At 41.4% G+C, this 20,659-nt stretch overlaps 1 protein-coding gene across 1 annotated transcript in view; it reads left to right on the forward strand.

The window, feature by feature from the left end:
• The window catches only part of LOC138491456 (calcium-activated potassium channel subunit alpha-1-like), a 1,832,603-nt gene that overhangs the window by 711,889 nt on the left and 1,100,055 nt on the right, over nucleotides 1–20,659 (forward strand). Inside the window, exons 12-13 of the mRNA XM_069617974.1 lie at nucleotides 3,554–3,636; nucleotides 6,648–6,717. Of these exons, the coding sequence (XP_069474075.1) occupies nucleotides 3,554–3,636; nucleotides 6,648–6,717 (153 nt within the window). The remainder of the gene's footprint in view (nucleotides 1–3,553; nucleotides 3,637–6,647; nucleotides 6,718–20,659) is intronic.

Consider the following 20,659-nt stretch of genomic DNA (forward strand, 5'->3'; position numbering starts at 1 on the left):
GACTGAAGTCGAGATTCTGTGCAGAGACCTAGATCTGAAAGGTAGCATAACATGAGCAAAGCAGTACTTCTCTCTCTAACTAAACACCACAGATTCTATGGCACTTCCAGTGTTGCCTCACGGACTACTTCATGGGCTATGGGGTCTTCCCACTGAATTCATCATTTAATTTCCCTCTTCACTGCCTCCAGAAAAGTTATTCTCAGTTGGCAAGATCACCCCCGTGATTTCGACTTCTTTATCGCTTATTTCATTGCTCTTGGGAGAGCCACCGTCGTAGTGGCTTGGGATAGAACTGTTGGGGTTAGATGCACACACATGAGGGTTCTGACAGCATTTGTCCCCAAGCAATTCAATGTTTAGCTTGATTTCACACAATAACAGGGTGTGTGTGAGCTTTTACTTTGTCAAATAGATAATCATATAACTCGATGAAGGAGCGCAGCAACAAGTTGAAAGCTGAGATAGTGGGGGAGGTGAGCCTACTATGCTCATCCACCTCTCTCAGCATATGATGCCTGAACCCCCACCCGCATTTCCTGTTCCTCAGAGGACGTATTGCACAGCAGGTCAATTAACTGTGTGGGAGCCCAGGCCTCCCCCTCCACTGATTGTTGGTCTTGGTCTCCAGTGGAATCCTCCATCTTCACCTCCCTGCCCCCCCGACATGGAGGCCTGCCCTGATCCCGAAACATCCTTTCCGCATACTCTGCATGCCATTGTCACTAATATGGGAACAATCCAGTCGAGCTATAGTGCAGACCGCATTAACAGATTGAATTTCTATGCTTGTTCCTGATTTGCTGCATTCACTGCTGTTTTCATTGTTAGTTTGTCTGACAAAACCCCAGGGGCCAAGTCTGTTCTTCCATGGCTTCCACCTGCTGTATTAGAGTCACCTGAATTCTGTAGCAACTCAATAACCAGTGCTTCTTTCGTAATACCACACGCCCTCAGTTGACACACAGGTGGCACCACCCCTTGGTCAGAGCAGACACAATATTAAGTGTGGGGATGGTTTGACTTCTTAAAGCGTGCATTGAGTGACCCACCATTAGTCCAACCATGCTAGCAAAGTGCTCAACTGTAATACCCCCTGAGCACTTGCCTTCCACATAGAACACTTCATATGAGACAGTTCTGCAGCCCCACTCCAAATCTGCAGCCCTTGCCGTGCCGATGTTCCCAGGCAGAGCCTTGAAGGGCCACAAAAGGGGGGGAATAAAAGTCAAAATTAACAGTAGGGTGATTGTCCAGCAAGTCCACCATTGCTCATTTCACTCAATTACTAGTGCAATTCACTATTGCAAGTTATAGCCTGGCATCTACAATGAGACAAATCTGAGAAATCTCACAGACAGTCTTGCGGGCAGGGATGACAGAGTACAAACAGACAAGAATTAGGTTTCAAACGCTCACCCGAAGGTCCTTAGAAACATATTCGCCTGTGCTGCTGTTTCACAAGAATGAGGCTACCAGGCCACAGCTCATCAGCAGTCCCCAGTGGACTACACCTGACCACTCTCACAGCGCCTCTCCACCTTGGCAGCCCCTGTGACAAACAATGACACCAATACAGCAGTAGTGCCAGTGCCCTGCTCCAAGGGACCTCATATTCTATACGTGCCCCCGCAGTCACTGGAGAGGACAGGTGCAAGGGGGATGGAATTGCTGCCCGACACCCACAGCACACCCCAAAACAGCAACTCTCTGACTCCAACTTACTGCTGATATACCACTGACACTTGTGATATTTCACTTGTATACTTCCAAGTAACTGGACAGATTTCTCTACCCATTTGATCACTCTGGATTTGCTTATCAAGGCAAGTATTTCCAGAGAGAAACATAGACGGATATGCACAAATGATGCTCTCAACCACTGTAGCATGAAGGTGAGGCAAACACATGCAACCCCCCACACATTTCTCCCCACTTTCTAGAAAACAATCTCAGGGTCTTCAGACCCACCTCTTACAAAGAAAGAATTGCTAAACTTTCTATCACCCACAACGCCCCCAAGTGTGCTTTCGAAAGACATTGCTGTTGAGGCTCTAGAACCCATTGCTTAAGATGCTGCATTATAAAACTGAAAAAGTGTGCAGGACAAATCACCGTGAATCCATTCACCCTGAATACTCTTTCGGCTTCACTTAGACGTACTCCCACACCAAAGGAACGTTGTTAACAAATCATTGAACCAAGACCACTGGAGACGAAGAAGACCAGTCTTCAGGGCCTGAAAAAAGTGTGTACATTTGTGTAACATTATCATTTTGAATAGGCCCACCCTTTCTACTACTACAAGAGGAATACATCATCAGCTTTCAGGAAATTCATCTTAAATCTCTCTTATCCAATAATTTCAATATTGGCAACAACATCAATTCCAAGGTCTGCAACTGAATTGGCAGTTTAACTCAGAGTATTAACAAGCAAGTTATGTTTTTAGTAGCTCGCGCCCTATACCCAGATTCAAGGGATCATTACACCAACTGCAGAGTTTGATGCTTCAGTTCAATAAACAACTATGTCATCAGCCGAAAGAGAAACATCCATTTCACCCCCACCTGGCAGAGTGAAAGGTTTGATTCCAGCATCCAGTTGAAAAATATGGCCAAACAGCACCACATACAATGAATGAAAGTGGAGGTGATAGGGCATCGCTGCTGAAAGTCTCATGTTACAGAAAATGAGCCTGTCTGCTGTCCATGTATGATGGTCATTGCCAAAAGACCTTGTTAAGACTCCCGAATGGGCATGACCAAAGTGCCAGAAAACTGCATATGGTACATAACTCCTCTGATAAAATCCTACTCTACTAACAGTGCACGAGAGAAGGGTGTCCATCTGGGATGCAATATCAAAGAAAATTAACATGGCCAATGACCAGAGGGCCTGCATTGACAAGTGTACTTTGCTATATTGTTGGTAATTGACGTATTGGCCCTGTTTAATAGAGTGGTTGGTCTATAGAATGAAACCAACCAACGGTTATTTCCCTTCTGGGGAAAACACCAATATTGGCTTGGCGCCTGGATGGAGGAAACATTCCCGACCCTTATTCTTGTGAAAATATCCCACAATTCTGAGCCCGAACTCCTGTACAGTTCCACCACCAGGCTATTTTTGTCCAAATTCCAGTGGAAGAAGAACTATCACATGCTTGCATCTATCAATGACTCATTGCTTCTAATTGTGTGACCTTCTATTTATAGTAATAGCTGAGCTCTCAAGTAATCCTTTCTTTGTAATTAAACTAATGATCCATTGCTTTGACACATTTAGGAATATGTCTCGTGTTTTTTGCATGAATTATTATTCTTATAAATACGTGATACGTGTTGAGTGGAAAATAGTTGGGCAGGAATAATGTACTTTTACAATCACCCCAGCCAGCATTTGCCATCTACTTTTGTTCTACATTTTTGGTACACAATATGTTATAGCACTCGTTTCACTTATTTCTCATTGTTTCATGACATAGGCTCTGTCAGGGTTTCAGCAGCAACCTTTGGACATTTCAGATGTGTCTTTTTTGTATCTGATTCAGATGGAGTCTGCGGATGCATGCATTGTGCTGGCTGACAAATATAGCTCTTCCCCGGATGAGGAAGACAAAGCTAACGTAATGAGGTAAGGGTGTCAAACCACTCACCTGAACCTAATCAAATTAACCAACATTAAGGCATCATGGGCATTGAAGAGAAAAACCTATGCTTGTCTACTGGATTTTAGGCATTGAATGTAAGGTTGATTTATGTCAATGCAGCTGGTTGCTAATTGCAAAGAGCCTGAATAAGAAACCAAACATGAATTTGAGCCACTATCTCTGGAAATCTTTTTAACAACTAAACATTAGAAGACAAAATGGTGCGTCCTTTCCTCCATGTGTGTCTGTGTTTTGAAAAAATGCATTCACGCAAAGATTGTGCTAAAGAAAGCAAAGAACACCACTGTACTTCCTTCTTGTCGTATCATAATCCTATAGTGGGTTAGGATGATATGATATCATTTGATATGACATTTATAAAGAGCCTATACACAAGTGTTTCAAGGTGCAGCGATATAAGGGAGGGGGAACAGAGGGAAGACAGAGACAACGATCTTACTAGGCCAGATGTCATTGAGATAGCACAAGTGAAGGGGAAGAGGGAAGGGGACAGTGCAGTACATGGGATCGACAGTAAAAACATAAAGAGAATAATTAAGCAATTAATAAAAAAGTGATGCCAGCTGGTGGCAAGTGCAGGGGAAGTGCAGGCATCAGGTGTCAAGTGCTGGTAGGGGACAGTAGGGATACAGAAAACAGTCCCCAGGTGAGGGGAGGTTGCCAGGGAAGTACTGCAGGTGAGCAACTGGCGGCGGAGGGGACCTCGGCCCGAGATCAGAGGGTATCCAGGTAACCATTGTAGTTTCAGCCATGTGTTGAGCAGGGGAGTTGAAGAGAGAAAGCAGAAGCAAAGAGGAAGGTGTTGCGGTGGTTCCAGAACCAGAGATGGTTCGGCTAAGGCACTACAGCTTGCAGGATGAAAGCGTGAGCAATTGTGTTATGTGCAGAATAGGCAGTGAACTATCTAAACAGATCCAAAGTTTATTTACTTGGACTATACTTGATCTGGAATATCCTCTGGATTTGGATACACGAGGGACAACTATGGAATACTTATCTGAAGATTATAATTGGCGATTAGATGTACATCATTTTAGATGTTTCTTTAGATAAATGGGGCATTTCCATATATTGCTCTGTTGGCAATTGTAAGCTGTTTAAATACATTTTGGATTGTGTAGAAAGTTAGTGAAGAGTTTTGAGAGCTGGGGAAATGTGGACATGTTTGGGGAGGTTCATGACTGTCCGAGCCACAGTGTTTTGAAGTAACTTTAAAGAATGCATAGATGATTCATTAGCTTCTGCAAAGAGAGCATTGCAAACACCGAAGGTTGCTCCCACATTGGCACTAGCAATGGTCACATAGTGGTGCTCCAATAGTGAAGGTCTCATCTGCCTTAATAGCATAAGATGAACATTGGTTTATCGCATAATATGAGGAACCTGTGAAGACATGGAGAGCTCAGAATCAAGGAGGACTCCAGGGGTCTTGACAGCTTTTGCAGGTTTAATCGTGTGTCCGCCTAAGCTGAATTCTGGATAGAATTCCAATATTTGGCATAGGTTTGAGCTGGGCTGACAATCATGATCAATCAATGGTGAAAGATACATTTGGCTGCCTAGGGAAATGGACAAAGGAACTTGCCATATTCCCCAACTAAGACACAATCAGATGTCCATCATCCTCAAGGGTCAACGAAAAAGACACGATAGAGGAGACTAGGCACAGGGCACTTGGTTTATCAGTTCACAAATCTCTCACACTTGCCTGGAAGAAGAAAGATGGAAGCTGAGGAGGAAGTGCTCTAGGGTTCTGACTGTCCTGGGGAGCATGATCAGGAAATATGTTTGTGTGAAGGCCATTAACATTAGAGCAATTGAATGGTGCAACCAGGAGGGTGGACGTTTGAATAGTCAGTTTGAATCCGAGCTACAAGGGGGGCACTTTGAAACTTCCTTTATCCAGATGTTCTGCAAAAGACCATTTCATGACAAAAGGAAGAGGACAAGGGTGAGGAGGGAGGAGACCCTTGAAACATACCACTATGGACCTTACAATACAGAGCTTCTTCTAATATGTACAATTGCATCGTCCTTGCATCTTGAGGTGGCCTGCACCAGTTTATGGTCTTTCCATGGAAAATTTTACAACAAATTTAAAATGCATCGAAAGTTTTCCAATGAAAACCTTTCCATCAAATGCATATTTTTGTTTTTTTTTGGGGGTCCCATGTTTTTTTTTTGGGGTCCCACCCTCCCGTTGGGGGTCCCACCCTCCCCCCACAAAACCCGGTTTTCTAGCCTTAAAAACCCACCACGAAAAAAATTAACTGTTTACCCAACACATATATGCATTCAATGTAAACATTTTCAATGCAAAACATTTGATGGAAAAGCTTTTGTTGGAAACTTTTTCAATGGAAAGTCTGGATACCGCCTGCACCCTGGGCTTAAGGGGAATCATTTCTAGCCACTGCCATTCAAAATAGGTCAAATGTATCAAGGTGTATACGGACAACTGACACTGGGTTACACTGATCTTTGTACCTTTTACTTAGGGCACAAAATAGTCCCTCCTGCTCAAAAATGTTAACCACGATCTAAAAGCTAAGAAAGTGAAAAGCTGGACCAAACTAGAGCCATCTAGACATCAGTTGGGTGCGGGCGAGTGAAATGAGAAACCACATTATTTAACAGAAAGTTGAAGATCAGGGAATGTGCAAGCTGCACTGCAGTACACAATTACAGCGGTAATAATAATTCTGGTGCTGTAAGCCTTACCAACAGTGGGATTTGTGTTGTTTTTGCGGTCCATTCAAAGCAAAACTAACCACGCATTGTGTGGTGCAAAGCTGTGTGCCTTACTCTCATGAATGACACTGCTAAAATATGATTACTGTATTGTAGACTGTATTACAACAACAACAAAAAACACTAAAGACTAGACACAGAATATTTTACTTATTGAACAATAATACACACTGCTTTTTTCTAAATATGCATTTCTGTTATTACCCTTTTGATCTGATCCTAGGGTACTGTCTGTGAAGAACCGTTTTCCAAGAACCAGGGTCATCATACAAATGTGCCAGGCACACAACAAGGTATGCCTACATATTTCACATGTTGTCTTTAAATTGTGACATTGTCTCTCTTTACTTCCATGGCCACTCAGACATCTTGGTTCATATGGAATATGTTAGTTGATAAGGGCCATCTTTACGTGTACAAAATGTTCAGCTCAATAAGCCAAGCCGGAAACGAATACCATGTTAATACATGTTTTCTAGCGTGATGTTGGCTCTATGCCAGGCATCATAGAACTTATTAGAGGATCTTATCCTTTGGTTCTCTCTGCAAACATCAAGCCCCACAGATGCCACCTGATTTAACTTAGATCCTATGCGTTGTCCTGTGTATATTTTTGCTTTGACTTTGTTATGTTAAAAGAAGCCATTCATTTTTTTTGTGTGTGCGTTTTTTTTAAAGGGCACACCTTTTTGGGAAAAATCACTGCACGAATCACATTCTGACAAAAATACTGCCCAGGAGGAAAAGAGCTATTACAGTAAGGCAATTTCGCTCAACCTCAATAGTACTGAATGTCTCTGGGCAGTAATCTAAGGCAGGTACAAAAAGTACAACTGAGAGAACACATATGCCACTGACATATTTTCCATCCAGACATGGTGTGACCTACGACTAGTGGTGAAAGAAATACAGATCACAGGTTATGTGTGAATTGCAGGGTATCTAACACCCTGTAGCAAAACATTTCTCTGGATTCAAGCGAGCTTTTAGTGACAATATGAAGGCCTTACTGCAAAAAGCAGTAGCTGCTGATTCTGGATTTGGACCTTTTTAAGACTGTGTAAGCAATGGTGCAGTTTTACATTGTAATGTCCACCATTGCGCACAGTATATCTAGTAGTCATGGCGATTGCAGTGCTAATGAAAATACAGACAGTGGTAATATATGTGCAGTTGCAGTAATTTATCATAGATTATTTAGCAATATTTTAATGTGTCTTCTGTTTTTTTTTATTTTATTTTTTTATTTTACTCCAGATCTATTAATACCAACATTTCTGTGCTGACAATCAACATTTCAGGATCTGTGTCCCTCCTATAACAAAAAAAGAAAAATGTGTTTGTAAAGTAAGCTAAAAACTAAGGCATGGGATTTCTGGGTCAACATGGAAGAAAGACAACTATGTACATGATACGTGGAAAGATAACTCTTTTTTAATAGCTTTACGTCATAAAAACCTTTGGCATGAATTCAATTTAAAAATTATACAAAAAAGAATGAAGTCAAAACACATATTAAACCGTGGAGTAAAACAGAACAAGCCCTGGAGCCCTACAAAAAATAGTGTTGCATCCTCATCCAATATCACTTTTATGAGGAGAGCATGCTTGCAGGCTCTTTATTAAAAACAGTTCCCATATATCTCTGCCTCATTAACCAAGCTCGATGCACATACTGTGCTGATGTAAAAACAACTTTCCTATCCACTGAACACATTAATAAATGCATAGCTTCCTTAATACAACAAACCCCTTGCGCATTAAATAATGGTTTCAAATACAATCTCCTTAGGTCCAAAGTGACAGGACAAATTAGCATGTAATTTATTCATGTTTCATTAGCAAAACCACACAGTGGGCATGGACCTAATCCCAAGGTTGACATTGAGCGTGCATTACATGCTGTACGCAATATCCCCAGCCTCATTCGTACATACAAAGAGCGCTCATAATGGGGGTAGATTCAATGCAGGAGGCTCAGTGAGTATCCCATCATTTCACTGCACACAGACTCTGGAGCATTATTCAAGGAGGCCAATCCCACTAGCAGCTTTTCCAGGGCTTTCCTCCTTGCATTTGCTTTAAGATCTATTTTTGAAGAATGATTGCAGTTTAGGGGATTATCCCAGAGAGATCTTGCATCCCACATATATAATAAATGTTTTACATGGGCCAGCCAACAGCAGCTCTTTGCCCCCTCCAGAAGTAGAACATTTGTCAAAGACTCCCGGTATGTTGACAATCCTGGCGAAGACCAGACTCTAACCCAATAGAGCACATGTTTGAGGACAATTTGGTCGGCTATGGGAAAAACACTGAGGAGCAATAGCACCAGGGAGTCAGAGCACTTATGGGCAACAAAAGTAACTTTTTTCAGAAATGTATTCTTGATACTTTACAATGTGCCCGGTTCAGAGTGACCCCACAGCTCTGACCCATAAAGGACAACTGGCAAAGCCTGCTTATCATATAGTTCCAGAGCTGGGGGAATTCTCCACTACCATGACTGGAAAAAAAAGTGTATTCCACCACTATACTTATCCAGACAATGGCTTAGCCTTCGTATGTTGGTCATACCAATCCCCTGATTCATGGAACCTAATTCCCAAGTAATCAAAAAATGTGACTTGTTCCAGCTTTATACCATGTGCCATTATTCTCAGAGGAATATTCTTTGCAGAGGAAGGTTTTAAGGCCAACATTTTCTGCATTCAGTTCCAGACCCAGCCAGCAATGCCTGATGTCCCCTTGAGAGATGTGGCCAAGATGACCTCATCATCAGTTTAGAAGAGGGTAGGCAATTTCTTATTCGCAATTCTGGGGGCATCAAAAGGGTCCCTTTCTAATGCATCTATGATGATGTGTATGTAAAGTAGCAAGAGGAGGGGTGCCAAGACGCAACCAGGTGCACCCCTCTATTCATCGTAAATGGCCTCGATTGCCCCCCCTCCCAATTTCATAGCAGACTGATGCCTCCGTTTTTGAGTATAATCATTTTATGGAATCAACCAATGGGGTGGGAATGTTAATCGAATTTAACACCTGCCAAAGGGTAGTTCTTGAGACTGTGTCAAAGACTGATTTTAAATTAAGAAAAATGGCAAATAGCCTGGTTTTTGTAAAAAACAATATATCTTTTTGTATTAGTAAAAACAGGATGAAGCAATGATCCACAGTACCTCTACTGGCACAGCAACCTTTTGCACTCCTGTAATAATACCATCTTAATTTACCCGATTTTATAATCTGGTATGGATTATTCTACCACATGTTTTGCCGACACAGTCTCGTAGTGAAATCAAGTGATAATTTGCTGGGAGGCCCCTGCCCCCTTTTTTGTAAATGGGGATTATAGTTGCATCCCTCCAAGTTTTAGTGATTTCTCCTCAGCAAATATCAGCATTGAAAACCTTGTTCAGGATTAGGGTCCAGATTAAAATGTAATTTTTAGAAAAAATCCACTGGTATCATATCAGGGCAGGCTGCTTTGCCCGACTTTTGAGAAATCAGACCATTTTTAACCTCATCAATTGTAATAAGCCAGGTCCTTTTTGGAATCGGGTCATTTTTTTTTCACGTTCCCTGCTAATGGATCTGGGCTTGAGTGCAGTCTGGAAAAATGTCCCCACCATTCGTCTGCAGAGATATGACATTGAAGAGCCTGCTGGTGGTCCGACTCCCTTGGTGTTACCAATCTCCAGAAGCCGGCTCTGCCTCCCTGCGCCAATGCCATATGCAGGTCTGCCCATGTTGATTTAGCATGCTTGTTTTTTTTCAAATTAGTATTAGGGCCTTAATTTTGCCCTAACGTCACGGAGCCAGTATTTGTCCCGAGCTGTATCAGCTCTTTTACATAAAACAATGGCTTTCATTGCACTTTTACAGTCCCTGTCATACCAAGCATTTAGCACCATGGTCTTCTTTTTCGGGCGCCCTGGTGCATATGTTAGAAAGCGGATCAGTTTCCTGCTTATTAGTTTGAATTCTGCAATAATCATTCTATTAGACAGACCGTTACTGCAGAAGTTATTTTTAATGGAAGCATACACCTTTGACTTTATTTCTCTTTTTATCCATTTAGCCCATTTCATGTTTTTTCTTGCAGTGGCCACAGTAGTCACAGTTTGGCTCCTGGCCATACCTTGCTTCAGGGATGGATTTGAGGCCCGTGCTCGTAATTGGAGCACGAGAGGATAGTGATCACTCTCGCCTCTTTCTACCACTTCAAACCCCAGGACCTTAGATAAGCTAGTGCCTGTGATGAAAATGTAGTCTATTCATAATGAGCCATTATAACCACTAAATGTTAGTTTTACTGGCTGGTCGCCTGGTGTTCTGCCATTGCAAGCTCTGAGGTTCAAGTTAGCAACAATGCAAGTATATTTCATCGCCTGTCTATGAACCCTTTCCGGTAGATCAGCCTTAAGGGTTGCGGTTGTCCAAGCTGCAGCTTGATTGTCCGAAAGATCTACAGTTTCTTTCAGGGGTTCTAGCTGGAAACTCATGTCTCTGGCGACTATGTTGAATTCACTCTGGAGGATCAGGGGGTAGCTTGAGCCGATCTGCTCCTGGAGTTTCGACATGGCTCCCCTATCAAAATCCACATTGGGTCTGTTGTAAAAATTAACTAACAAGAAGCAATCTGCCCTTTTGTTACCACCGAGAGCAGCTGCAGATCTGCTGAGTGGGACTCTAAGCTAGCCAATCTGCAAGCCCTCCGATGGCCTACCCCTCGTACCCCAATTGCTGGGATTGTATAGTTTACATAGCCTTAACAATTAACTGGTGGTACAGACCATGTCTTATGGAAAAGCAGCACCTTATGTTCTCTGGCAAAATTACACCAGTCCGGGTCAGATATGATTCTATTAAGGCCTGCTATATTCCAGGAGATAACCTTCAGCGAGTATACAATCGATTCAGCATCACCTTGCTGATTCGGCCAGGCAGCCTGCTCCAAATTGCTCATAACAGAACCCCAGCCATATTCTGCATATCCAGGCTTGCTCCCCCTCCCATTATCATTGTGGCACACCGTCAGTTTAAACCCCAGCTCAATCAGTGCAGGTGAGCAAGCAAAGAGTAGGGATGCGATAGAAGATGAAGCCAGTTTAACAAGTGCCCAGTTTGTGGAGCTGTCCCACTTTGGTAGTTCCACACATAGCAAGTCACTACTTTTAATTGACGAAAACCATGGGATGTCTTTCCAAATTGGTAATAATGTAGACTGGTTTAGGAAGTGACTAGCAGCCGTTGGGGACAGTTCTTCCAATTTGCCCAGTTGACCAAGGGACATTAGTGGTCTCAAGTAATAAAAAGGTTTTAAACAGTGGATTGAACGCTCTTTATTGTTCTCAATTTCCACGTGCTTTGTTATTGGTAAGCCAGGTATGCTATTAGGGTTGTGAATAATGGCTCTGTGAGTGGTATTCATGGTACTAGTTTCAGTTGTATTGTTAAATCGCCCACTTCTTTGCATCTGACCTAATTGCTTCTCAACCACAGCCTCAGCATTGCTCTTTAACCATGTGTCAAAAGGACCCCTGAGTTCAGCCTGTCTTGTGATCTCATTGTCCAAATCTTTAGAGAAGACTCTTTGTGTATGTACGTCTTGTGAGCTATAAAGCTCCCTGTGGTTTGCAATAATAACTTCTAAGTAACCACATTTTTTGTGTAGAAGGATACCTACAAGAGCTGACTCATTTTGACTGGCACTACAATAATATGCAATAATATTAATAGGAAGTCTACATTTGGCTACACCTATGGTAAAAGATTCTAGAATATAGTCTTTCATCTATTTTGACATAGAAGAAAGATGTTCATGTCCTTTCAACATGCCAAGAAAGCAGAGCCAATGTTGTTGTTTCTACTATATATATTGTGCAAGATTTAAAATAAAATGCTGCAGTCCAACCCACATGCTTTTACATATATTCACACATGTTAATCATTACTGCAGATGTCTGACCTCTCCCTTCAACCCCACCCATTAAAAGAAAGACAATGTTCACTACAAAGAATACCCCCGCCATATGAGTTGAAAAATGAGGGTGCCCAAACTGACTCAGATGTATCTCAAATCTTCATAAATATTCCAGGGCACTAATGAATATTCCTGGCCCAATTCGCAAGGTATTCCCATTGAACAAGTTATAGGTATTTGTCTTAAGGGTGAATCAGAATTGTGATTCCATGTAGGGCACTGTAAAGGCTGGGAGACAACATTCCAACACTGAACACAACACCAAAGAGAATAAGGTATGTTAGACTTGTTTTGAAGTTGTTTGAAGCTGTGGTGTACAGGCTCACTGCTCCATCTGCAGTGCAGCGAGCCCCTAATATTTAGTTGCCACTTGATTGGCTTAAGTGTTTATATAGTATGTGAATTGCTAGTGGGAATATTAAGACGTCCTCACAACCTTTGGCTGGTTGCTGGACCCTCACATTGTCTGTTTGTCCATTGGTTTACATTCTTTAAATGAATTGCCATAACACTCCTTGCTTTGTCCAGGGATGATAGAGATCAAGGAAAAGGCAATTTCTACAGTCAAACTCTGAATGGTAATTTCAAACAACAGAAATTGGTAATACAAAAATACAATATGAGCTCCGTGTTAGAGAAAGCTGTCAACTGCCCTCTGCCTGCTGTAGCCATTTCAAATGGTGCTCCTCGTACAACAATTACACTCACACCACTAGGTTATAAAACACACACACAGGGTAGTACTATTTTTGGAGAACGTAAGTTTGTTCAATTGTTTAACAAGCTTCCAGGTTGTATTAAAAACAAGTGACACTGTTCACCAAAAATCAGTATAAAGTGAATCAAGATGGAATTGTATATTTCTCATTGTGCAAATTGTATGCTTAACTTACAAATTGTTCACAAGATATGACAAAGTCAGCACCATTGTGTCAGAGACCCCCATTGTGTATTAATCAGAGCTCTTTGCGTCTGCCATGTTATTGAGCGGCTCTTGGATCCTTTCCCTGATAATCCTTTTGCTTCTCTTTCCAAGAGACCTTCATGCGTGATCACTGCTACCTCTTTGTCCTATCACATTGCTTAATTGTCCCAATCCCTCATCTGACGCTAATATGATATCACACCTTATGTATGTTTCATTTGTGTGAAATTGAATTTAACAATATATATATATATATATATAACACGTGTAGTTGGCATCTGTATTTAAGATCCTGTGGATTCAAAACTGGTTTGTCAGAGGGAGTCAAATGCTTTTGTCATGTTGCACAACCACCAGCTCCCATTTACGGGATTAAATGCTGAATTAACTTTCTTGTTTTTTCACTATTCCAGAAGAATTTTATTGAGAAAAAAGAAAGTAAACAGATGTACAGGTCTGCAGGCCACATTATTGTAATGGCTTTATTCCAAGTGTGCCTGTCTGTTAATAATGCTGAACAAAATTCAGGTAATCCCGGATATGGCCTTTCTACTGGACCGGCACACTCTGAGTATGCAGTGAACTACCGACAGGCCTGACCTGAGTTCAGGCCCCTAGAAGCAAAGAATTTTTCCCAATCGCTGGCACTGGTCCCAACCATGCCTGTGATTTGAGTACTATTGGACTCCATGGAATGGAAACTTCCCATCATTGCTGGCATCCGTAATATATCCATAACAATGGGATATCGGGCGCCAGTAACGTTAAGGTGAGTTTGACTGTAATCCGCTGGTACTACTGGCTGGTTACCTGCAAACTCATACTGTGGCCCATTGTGTAATTTTTGCATTTAATGTTAGTTTCCTTTAACAATTCACTGTCACCTAATAATTGCACCTCTGCAAGTCTGTGTTGCTCATGTGATCAGGTGTACTACCCTGTGGTATGATGATGACCATTTCCCAGTTTCCATCCCCTTTTCACTCAGTTGGTGTTAATTCTTCCACTGTGCCCATACCTTTTATAGGTATTTACAGGTCGGCTGGTTTTGTACACCATATTGTACCACAGCATCACCCTCACCATTCCCATCATTCAATTCAATATCGAGGGTGAGGTGTCTATACTGCAGCGACACCCCTTTTGGCAAAGACAACCGCTATATTCAGAAATAATTTGACATTCATGATCACTTCAGATTCATGCAATATCTCAAATAAAACATGTATTTTGATTGACCCAACTTTAACTTGTGAGAGCTTTCTGCAAATTCCATCGCAAAAGTGATTGGTTTCACTGTATCTCCACATAGTGTGGAAAAAGACCTCTCTGTCCGTCTTACATCTCAGGCAGATCAGTTCATCTTTGCTGCTCTCCATCTTGAAGAGCCCCTGTTTGGAATAGTAGAATCTATGCAAATACTTGTCTTAGACTCAGAATTATCTTTCACTAGTTTCCCCAACTGTAGAAGCCAGTCATCGCTGGATATTCCCCAACGTCACTAGGACAGTGTTACCTCAGTTGCTGCCATGCAATAGTTTGAAAGGGTGCCAAAGCCTTGTATTGGGTAAAGGTTGGTTAGCTGGATTTTTTTCAACTTGTGTTCTTAATGTGTGCCATAATTGTAAATACTTCTAGAAATCTCTTCTACCTAACACAAATTCTTCCATCAAGACATGGAACATTTTAAGCTCCAGTTGGCCATGATATTACCAATCATCCTGATACCATTGTCTTTCCATTCTTTAAGTCTCACCAGCCAGGTTTCTTCCTTTAGTGCTCCATGTGAGTGTCTCTACTCTGTTTACTTTTCCATCCTAAGCTTGTTGTTGCCTCCCAACGCTTGAGATATGTTCACGGATTTTTACCCATCATACTTCCATATATCATCCTATATAGTCCTTCCTCACCCAATCCCTTCTCCTCTCATGTGCATCTAGCAAATAGGATGCCCAATAGTGAATTGCAGGTTATTGAGTCCAATGTCATCCCTCCAGTCCAGGTTGTATAGCTTGCTAATCAAAAAATGACCAGTTTTCTCTCAACCCAAAGTAGCTTTCTGTTTAAAGTTTCAATGTGCTTACATTCCCCCCACTTTCAGAGCATCCAATAACTTCTGGACAACATAGATACATCTAATGAATGAAAGCATATTGTACCAGGTCACCCTATCAATTAGTGTCAAGTGAAGTTTTTTGTTTTTTCCACTGGGCCATATCGGAAGAAAACTTGTTAATGAATGGTTTAAAATAGTTTTCACAAAAGGTCTTTTCGTCCAGTCTGTAACCTCAAATATTTAAGGAAATGGTACTTTAGCCTGAGAGAGACCCAAAATTATGGCTTCTTCCCCTCCATTCATGGGAAACTGTGAATTCCCCCATTTGATTCTTAGATTGGCATGCCATCCAAATTCTTTGCTCATATACGTGGCCCTCAGATATGAGATCTCCCGAGTGCACAAATATACTAAGAGGTTTTTAGTAAATACAAATATATATATTCTTCTATACCCCATGGCCCAGAGACACCAGAATCAGGTGTCACGATATTCACTCCGCCAGAGGCTGTATGACCACTCCAAGGAGGAGATGGCACCGCAGATATTACTGTCCAATAAGTTTTGTCAATTTGAATATACTGCAAGCCACACCATTGTCTCATGCCCTAGCCAGGGAACCCGTGTAGAGAATCCTTAACCCTCCCCAAATAATGTGGCCCAAAACCATCCACGTCAGGAGTTTAAACATGAAGCTTAATAACACTGTATTTTAATGATCTCATACTACAGGTTTCTGACACTTTTGCACACTCAGTTTTGTTAAGATTTAAACTCAACTAACGCTCCCAGCAAGGTCCAAGGTATCTTTCACTGTGATTGTTTCAAGCACAACTCACATCCATGGACTTTTTTAAATTTTTTATATGTTTTATTTATTTTTATATTTGGTTTATAAAAACCTTTATACAAACTTCCATTTAATATAATGAAACACACAAACTATGTTACAAAACAATAAAAGCAATATGATTTATACAATTCATATATCATTACAATTAATACAATTCATATGTCATTGCATCCACATGTCCCCTATCATTCTTTTAATCCCCACTTAGTCTAAACTGTCCACTAAAATTCCATAACATTAATTACAATTAATGGTGATTCCATATGCTTCATACAGTACCCATGCAGTCCCACAAAACAGCACCAAATCACTAACATGTCTTTCCAATCCAAACATAATCCAATCTATATCCTCGAATGCTAACCTTCTTGGATCCCGGTCACTATTCCATAACAGTCCTCCCAAAAGGCCAGCACTCTCCCCTCTCCGCATAAATCTCCTTAATAAAGCGTGTAAGTGACATAGTGAGTTTATGGCTGTTACCAAGCAGCAGTTGCAGCCAGAACCTTTCTGATGACAACGTGCAATTCCTATTCGGATGCCAGATGAAGGTGGCAGATTTGCTCCTTCTTCTGTAGACCCCAACTCGGGCCACACATTTCTAATGTATACTGCTGGTTTATTATAAACCGCATGGATGTAGAACGTATCTAAGGATCTGGTAAGCATGTTAGATAGCTATGGGCTGTGTCATACTTCCTGATGTGTTTAGCTAGTTATTTTAAAGGGACATAATTATTAATACGTTCACATTGCCAGACACAGTCGAATTCAAATATTTTGTGTTTTATTTTTCCTGGGTTTTGAGCCAAAAGAACTTCATCAAATCACGCCTCCCATAATGCCTTATTAAAACCTTCTCTAAAATAATGTAATATTGACAATGTGCCTTTTACCAAAATCTCCTGCAATATGCAATACATGGAAATAGATGGGGGGGGGCGGTTTAACATTTTGTGAAAAATCATTAGTTGCTTAGTTAAAATAATGGAGCATATTTATTGCAACCCTAGCTCCAATCGAATGGCTACTACAGGTAAGCATTTGAGGAGACTCAACATGCTTTTCCAAACAAGCTCCTCAATGACATCCAACTCTTTGTCCCCAAGAATGTCTGCTATTTCAGCACCATATAAAAGAGCTGGAAGGACCTTTTCTTTGTAAAACCTCAATGCAGGAACTATTAAGATCTTGCAAAATGTATGTTTAACTTTCCTCAACTGTACCACTAAAAATGTACGTTTCCAACGTAATTTTCTTATGGCCTCAACTGTGCTATACATATTTGATACTGAAAACCAATTATGCATTTGTAGGAGACTAGATTATGCTGATCGGTTAATCACTTTCTCCAGCTAATTTCTTACCTTTTAAATCTAATAATAGCTGCTTTGTATATATGTTAAGATTGTTTTCTATTAAATAACTATGTGTGGCACTAGTTGACTATGTAGTCGAATAAAAGTTGTGTCCATTAGTACAAAAACATTTGCCAAGGCTAAAAACCCAAGATGTTTGTGACCAATTATAGGATGAAAGCACCTGATGCAATACAATGGGCCTCATCACACGGTAGGCGGTAAGGGTTTACCGGTACCGGTATTTTACCGGTACCGGTAAATCCTTACCGCCTTACTACAAGGTCCCTTTGCGGGTTGGGGAATTTAGCGCCTGCTTTTTGCAGGCGTTAAAAACCAACCCGCAAAGGGACCAGTGGAGCTAATTACAGTACCGCAATTTGCGTTACCGTAATTAGCGCCTTCCCCATTCCCATAGAGCCCTATGGGGCAAAAATGGGAATGGGGAAGGGCAATGGTGGAAGGGGGAATTACCGCCACGCCAACCTTAGAATAGGGCGGTAATTCCCCTTTCCACCAAGGCGGTGCCGGTATTTTACCGGCATGAACCATGGCGCTAATAGCGCCATGGTTTACCGCCTACCGTGTAATGAGGCCCAATCTCTCTACCAGGTCAGTTACATATAATTTAAACAAGCAGGAAGCCAACAGGCATCCTTACCTGAGACCTCTCTCTTGGTAATTATTTCTTGAGTTTCCCTTCCTTCCAGGTCCAGTCTTACTTGCATAGAAGTAACGCTATGTAAAAGCAAAATTATGTTCAGCAATCCCTGCAGCATCTCCCAAGACCATAGTTTGTTCCATAAATGGTTTCTGTCAAGGGCATAAAAATGGCACTGATCTCAAGAAATGCGAAATACAGTTGTGTATTTCCCTTCCCCCTTAACTGATATTTTAAAATGTTCACCATTGAACCATTTTTGAAGTATTCCCTTCTTAAACCCTGTCTGGCATGCTGATAACCTAACCAAGCTCTAAACCCAATACTCTAGATACTGCAAGACAAAACCAGAAAACATTTTACTTATAGAATGCAGTAATGCAACTTGCCTATAATGTGCTTATAATTATCTGTCTCCCTTTTTTGTAAATTGGGATTATACATTGTATGCCATGAAATGGGCAATCTTGTTTCTCTTTGTATTTGTTCAAATAGTGGGCATAAAATACTGGCCCAATACTTAGGGTTACTTTTAAGAATCAATTTTACAATGCATGATCCTTTCCTCTATAATCCCCTCAGTTATTATACAATTCCAACCTCTTATATCATGTATCTTGAAGATTAGTTTCGTCGTTGAGGATTGACCATACTTTGCGTTGGCAAAAGTAACCCAATGGAATCGGGTACGTTTGGAGGTTTTGCTGCCACTCCATGTTAAAATATATGCAATCCCAAAATGACTTCAAGTTCTTAGAGCACAGAATAGAGATATTTTTTTGGCTATCCTTATACATGTATGCTCGGTGTCTAATTAGCCAATCTTTGTAACCTTGGCATAAACACCTTCCCCGTTCGAGGTATAAAAATGCTGTTGGACCAGAACATTTCCTTAGGGCTCTAATGTCACATCTGAGCTCTCTTTTCCTTTTCAGGACTTCATAGTCAAAGGAGTGCCTAGTACTGATAAACTGATTGGAAGGTATTGCGCCTCATTACGAGGTGGGCGGTAAGGGATTACCACACCGGTAAGGGTACCGGTGCCGATAATCCCTTATCGCCCTACTACGAGTTCCCTTTGTGGGTCCTTCCTTAACGCCTGTTTTTTTCAGCCGTTAAGGACGGGACCCGCAAAGGGACTATAGAGCTAATAACAGTATCGCAATTTGCGGTACCGTTATTAGCGCCTTCCCCATTCCCATTGAGCCCTATGGGGGCTCAAATGGGAATGGGGAATGGCCCTGGTGAATGGGGAATTACCGGACCCGCCAACCTTGGAATGGACCGGTAATTGCTCCATTCACCAGGGCGGAGTCGGAACGAGCGCCATGGCTGCCTCCAACCTGGTAATGAGGCCCAATGTCCCCCTAGGAACGGTACCATGTGCACATTTATTAAACAACATATTGTAACCATCTATACTTCAAATTGTAGTCAACATTAACACTGCAGAGCTCACAACATTGTACTAAACCATCAATCCCTGTTTAATCAATCAATTCCCCTGAGAGCTGCACTTCAAATTTATAAGCCCCACTTCTGGTGCCATGGTCGGGCTACAAAACTGACTGACTACTTCAAATAACAGTGATCGCTATTATTAGAGTCCAACACGTCAAGGGTGTTCACCCAAGTAGTAATCATCTTTGATGAAAACACTTCATCCAAGGTTAAATTGGAGGAACTGTTCTTCCAAGTGTGTGGAAGCCCAAGCAGTCCATCAACGGTGTCCAGGCATCACCTCTCATTAATTTATTGTTAACTGGCTCTGTGATTAAGCTTTCTTTGGTCATATACCTTTATATCACTACAGGTACAGTTTAAATCATCTGCTATGAATATTTAATCTGATGATGTTTCATCAAACCCTTTTACCAGTAGGTCTTCAAGGGTCTCCAATAATGCCTCCTTGTCAACTCTCACTGGATTCCAATAAATATTAATTAACAACATTTGATGCCCGTACACCTTTATTCCAACAGCTAAGATCGCTTCACAATTTGCCTCCCATTCTTTAATGACAAAACCAAAATTAATTCAATATACCTGTTATGAGGCCACAATAGGGGCGAACCATCAACCCCTTTTACACATGTTTAAGAAAAATGCAGTATCCCCTTATAAAGTCTTAGTGGGCAACCACACTTCTTGTAACATAAAGAATCTGTAATCCATTATATTGGGGTGGGCATTGTTGACAAGGAAGCTGCTAGAGCTCCGCAAGGTCCAGCTAATCTGTGATGCATCAAAGTTTCAACTGGTCAAACAATTTGCCTGTTGTGCTAGGTGAAGTTTTGGGTAACCAACTCCAGTCTGTTACCCCTGACCTTGATGATACATCAGGATTTTCCCCATGAATCTGTCTAGTACCCAATGCATTTACACTGCACAAAAGT

Source organism: Ambystoma mexicanum, chromosome 10 (assembly GCF_040938575.1).
Source record: "Ambystoma mexicanum isolate Mex_15411 chromosome 10, UKY_AmexF1_1, whole genome shotgun sequence".
In the NCBI taxonomy this organism is placed as follows: Eukaryota; Metazoa; Chordata; class Amphibia; order Caudata; family Ambystomatidae; genus Ambystoma; species Ambystoma mexicanum.